Below are 4613 nucleotides of genomic sequence, written 5' to 3'. Positions count from 1 at the left end.
AAGAGGCAACGTTTACCATGATTGGCACAACTCTCTCTCTCAACATAGACATGCCCCATCTATGAGTTAGCCTTCCTAGGACCAATTTACAACTCCAACCTCCACCCATGAGCTTGGAGCTTAGTTTGAGAAGTATAATAAAGGTTTGAGAAGTATAATAAAGTACTGCTTGGTTTGCAGCTACGGACAAGCTAAACCAACTTCAACAAGGCCAGTGGCTATGTGTTCAACATTGCAACAAAGAAGCTGATCGTTGGAGACATCTTCATATGCGACGCCAATAGTGCTTGATGAAAAGTAATCATTGACAAGACAATTTACACACGTTTAGATTTCCAAGCTAATAGTGGTGTTGAGGCAAAGACAAAGCTGCTCACGATGGCCTCAAGGATTGAGGTGGTGCTATTGATGGAGGTTGAGGGGCTTTCAACTAGGATCTCTCTCTCTCTCTCTCTCTCTCTCTCTCTCTCTCTAACATGCCAAGCGCATATTAACTTGCAAGGCTCTCTTTCTCTATCTCTACTGAGCAAGATGTAGAGCTCTCTTTTTCTATCCCTCCCTACCTAGCTTGGCAACTTCTCTACAAATTTTGGCATGAAAACATTAGCTACCCCATGGAATTCATCTACCTCTCCTACCTATTCCAATGCCCCAGTCTGCATGTTGATATCACCGTATTCTTGCAAGAATCTAAGAGAGATGGCAAAGTTTGTATCCCATGTGATAACTCTCATTGTCTTCACCTAGGGCCCAAAAGGATGATGGGCAAAGCTGAGGGAATCGTGTGCATACATAGAGAGGTTAGGGGCTTCATACCCTCCTTTCTTGGGATATACATATGGGTGATCTTGCAGAATGCATTAAAGATACCAAGAATTGGGTGAGACGGGTGAAATAGTGCATATTTAACAAAAGTGATTTGACATGTGTTGTTTTGATAGGATGTGTGTCACCCATGTTGCCACAATTTGTAGTAGAATTTAGCAAGAGAAATTAATCATTGGTACATCCATAAGAAAATTTAAAATGCTACCCAATTCTGTGTGTGTGTGTGTGTGTGTGTGTGTGTGTGTCGAGGCCACTGAGAGAGAGAGAGAGAGAGAGAGAGAGAGAGAGAGAGAGAGAGAGAGAGAGAGAGAGAGAGAGAGAGAGAGAGAGAGAAGCTGATGTTTGTCATATGAAGATATATAAGAATAGTCACACACATGCGTGCGCGCACACTTACACACACACACACACACACACACACACACACACACACACACACACACACACACACACACACACACACTTCGGTAAGTACTCTACATACTGATAGGCTCGATAGTGTATTAGAGATGAATCTCACAAGATCCCTTCCACAAACTTCCTTCAAAGGTGTTGGTTCTATTAGGAAAAATAGCCAGTAAACGGGATTCAAACCCTCGCAGGGTGCTCAAGAGAGAAGAGTCGAAGCACATGGGCTATGCCCCTTGATTGCTAGAAATTGTAGCATTATTTTTAAAAAAAGTATGCGCAGCTGCAGCTCTCGCCTCCTCTCTTCCTTCTCGACCATGGAAATCTTGCCATTTGCCATCGTCTGGAGCTGCAGCTCTCGCCTCCTCTCTTCCTTCTCAACCACGAAAATCTTGCCATCTGCCGTCGTCTGGAGTGCAGCTCTCGCCTCCTCTCTTCCTTCTCAACCACAGAAATCTTGCCATCTACCGTCGTCGCTCCCCTTACACCTCCCTCACCCATTGAGTGCCCTGATTTTAATTTGTCATTTCCTTCGGGATCATCACCTTTCTTTTTCCATTTTAGGGATCTTGTAAGATACTCGTATCCCACACTTTTTTTTCAAGATTGTAGGGACATACTTTATTCGATAGTTTGCTAGATTCCCTGACTTGAGGCCTTCTTACCAGTTTTTACCTAAAGTTTCTGACATTTCAAAAGTGACGATCAAGATTCCAACTCAGTGGAGCTGGGAGTTCAGCCACCTCAATCACGCCGTAACCAACCGAGCCCTTGGGCGACGCTGCAATGAGGCTCTCCACTTAATTATTAGGGAAAATTACCAAAATACCCCTCTAATTTGTGGAAATTCCCAAAATACCCCTCAAATTTCAAAAATTCCCAAAATAGCCTTGTATCTATTTTAGTTGGATTGATCACGATTTCCTAACCTTTATGCTTTTGTGACAATGGAGATCCGTTGTTGTTTAGTGCTTAGCATGTAATTTTTCACAAATGACCTCCCGGAAAAAGACAATTATGTCTAAAAATAATGAAGCAATTCATCTCCAAAGCCTCCATAACCAGCTCACATTCTAGTTTTAGTATCTTGTATTGATAGACAATCAGTCTTCTTATAAAAAGCTACAAATTTTTTTATCTTTGGATATATTTACTCTCACCACCAGGGGTATTTTGGGAATTTTGGAGAATTTGAAGGGCATTTTGGGAATTTATGACAAAACATGAGGGGTGCATTGGGAATTTTTGAAATTTGAAGGGTATTTTGGGAATTTCCACAAATTAGAGGGGTATTTTGGTAATTTTCCCTAATTATTAATTAAAAGTCATCAACTCGCCTCTCTGTCGCCATGAGCCACCTTACGCCTGGCACGTTGTTGTTGAGCGCTCCTGCCTTCGTGCAATGCCAGACCGCGCCCTCCTGCAGCCTGCACCCTCCTGGACGTGGCCTTCCCCTGCCTGCCTCGCCTTACCTCCCCCGTCGGTCTGACTGCCCGCATCGTATCTCCTTTCATTCTTTGTATTTTTTGCTTTAATAGGATTAGGTACCCCCCTACTACAATATGTTTGAGCTTGAAAAATTGTATAGGAATGACACTTTGGTAGCGTTAACTACAGGGGGCGGCCGGGAGAGAGATAGATCAGAGATGGCAGCAGATCAGGGGAGTTGCGGCGCTCTCACAGCGGCCGTGTGCATGGTGATAGGCATCGCGACGATGGGCCTGCTGCGCGCGCAGGAAGGTCGAATTCCATCAGAATCACGCCTGGACTACTTCCCCGATCAGGGCTGGTTACGGGAGACTGTGCAATGGGATGCGCAGCACATGCGATTCTTGGTTTCCCACATGGAGGGCGGCATTGGCCAGATCGCTTACACTCCTGCCCAAAGCTCAGCTCCTGCGCACGAGCAAACCCTCGTCCCTCGCAACTTCAACCTTCCTTTTTCTGGACTCTCCACAAATGGCTTCAAGATTGATTACACCCGCAACCGCATTGTCTCTGCCATGGCAGATCTCCTCAAGAATAAGTTTAGTGCAGTGGCTGCCTATGACATCAGCACTTGGGATCTCATTTTCTTTCTCAAGCTCGCTGGATCAGGTATGCTAGAGCGGTGGTTTCAAAAGCCTTCCTTACATGTATGTTCTATGCATACATACTTTTTCTCCTTGCAATGGCATTGAGATCATTTATGCAGGCTGCTGCTCACCATACACGTATATGTCTTCCAGCACTGACGGAATTCTTATAAAACCTGTGAGGGGTGTGCACAATCGAAGCATTCATCTTTATTACTGAAGCTGAGTGGATCCATTGCAGAGAGGGCGTCATTAGCTGATGATGTGGCGATTGATGAAGGAGGCAATATCTATGTGACAGATGCACTGGGTGGGCTTATATGGAAGGTAACCCCGGATGGTTCCAACTTCGAGGAGATGACAGCAAAGGGAGCTTTCTCAGTCAAACCAAGAAGCCGCCTTCTAAGCTTTGTCAGTGTGAATGGAATAGTGTACCACCCAGAAGGTTTCTTGATTGTTGGGCATACGGGAGGTGATTGCTTATTTAAGGTCTCCTTAGATGGACAATATGTGCGGAGGGTGGACCTGGAGGGGACTCTCTTTGGAGATGGGATTGCACTTGTTTCACCCATCCAGTTGGCAGTTGCCGGCCTATGGACTGGGGTTAGGCTTGTGCAGAGTTCTGATCTGTGGTTGACCGCTAATGTTACCCACATCTATGCCTCTCCTTGCCATCGTCTCGCCACATCGGTCACTGTCAAGGACCAGGATGTGTTTGTGAATTATCTGATTGGGCAAGGCATTCCCTACTACTCTACAATTGGGCGAGCTGTGTTCACACCAGTGGCCAGCTCCTTCACAATGTGAAGGAGATGTATTGCAGAAATGGTTTCCAGTGGAAAGACGTTTTATGCACCAATATGAATACAATTATAGGTGTTTGGTTTTGTCATTAGAGTGGCCGGGCATATTGGTCAACTGCTGTCAATCGCTACATCCAGTATTTTCGAAGGAAGTGACTATCTTTTTACCTTACATCAGTCATAGTTGTGTGCAGGGTCTTTAGGTTAGGGTTAGAGAGACGGCATGTTGCTTCCACAACAAGGAAATTAAAGAGCCACCCCACCGGGTAGGTGATGTTATCGAGGGTGAAACTTGTACTTTCTGTAGATGTCTCGTGGAATGGAAGGTTGAAACGAAGGCTTTCACTGGTTTGGTTGGAGGGTTTCTGAATGGCTGGCTGTTTGGATGGGTTCCAAAGGATTCATAATTGTCTGCTTTCATTCATGTTTCACACCCAAATCACGTAGCTGCTCTTGGCAAAAGGTTTCTCTTGCTTTGAGAAAGGGCCCCCCATACCTT

General features: G+C 45.2%; 1 protein-coding gene across 2 annotated transcripts; it reads left to right on the top strand.

Moving 5' to 3' along the window:
- The first annotated feature begins 2546 nt into the window (after positions 1–2546).
- LOC147433558 (uncharacterized) lies at positions 2547–4198 on the top strand. 2 transcript variants are annotated; one of them, XM_086490233.1, is made up of 3 exons: positions 2547–2736; positions 2854–3333; positions 3553–4198. In XM_086490233.1, exons 1-3 carry the CDS (start codon positions 2586–2588, stop codon positions 4116–4118), a joined length of 1197 nt encoding a protein of 398 aa, XP_086346359.1. In that variant the 5' UTR covers positions 2547–2585; the 3' UTR covers positions 4119–4198. The 2 variants fall into 2 exon arrangements, with proteins under 2 accessions (XP_086346359.1, XP_086346360.1); XM_086490234.1 differs by having other exon boundaries at positions 2618–2719.
- Positions 4199–4613: the final 415 nt, after the last annotated feature.

This window comes from Adiantum capillus-veneris, chromosome 19 (genome assembly GCF_014529385.1).
Source record: "Adiantum capillus-veneris isolate H3 chromosome 19, ASM1452938v2, whole genome shotgun sequence".
NCBI lineage: Eukaryota > Viridiplantae > Streptophyta > Polypodiopsida > Polypodiales > Pteridaceae > Adiantum > Adiantum capillus-veneris.
Note: the sequence above shows the minus strand (reverse complement) of the source record. Positions and strands in the feature narration are given on the sequence as shown.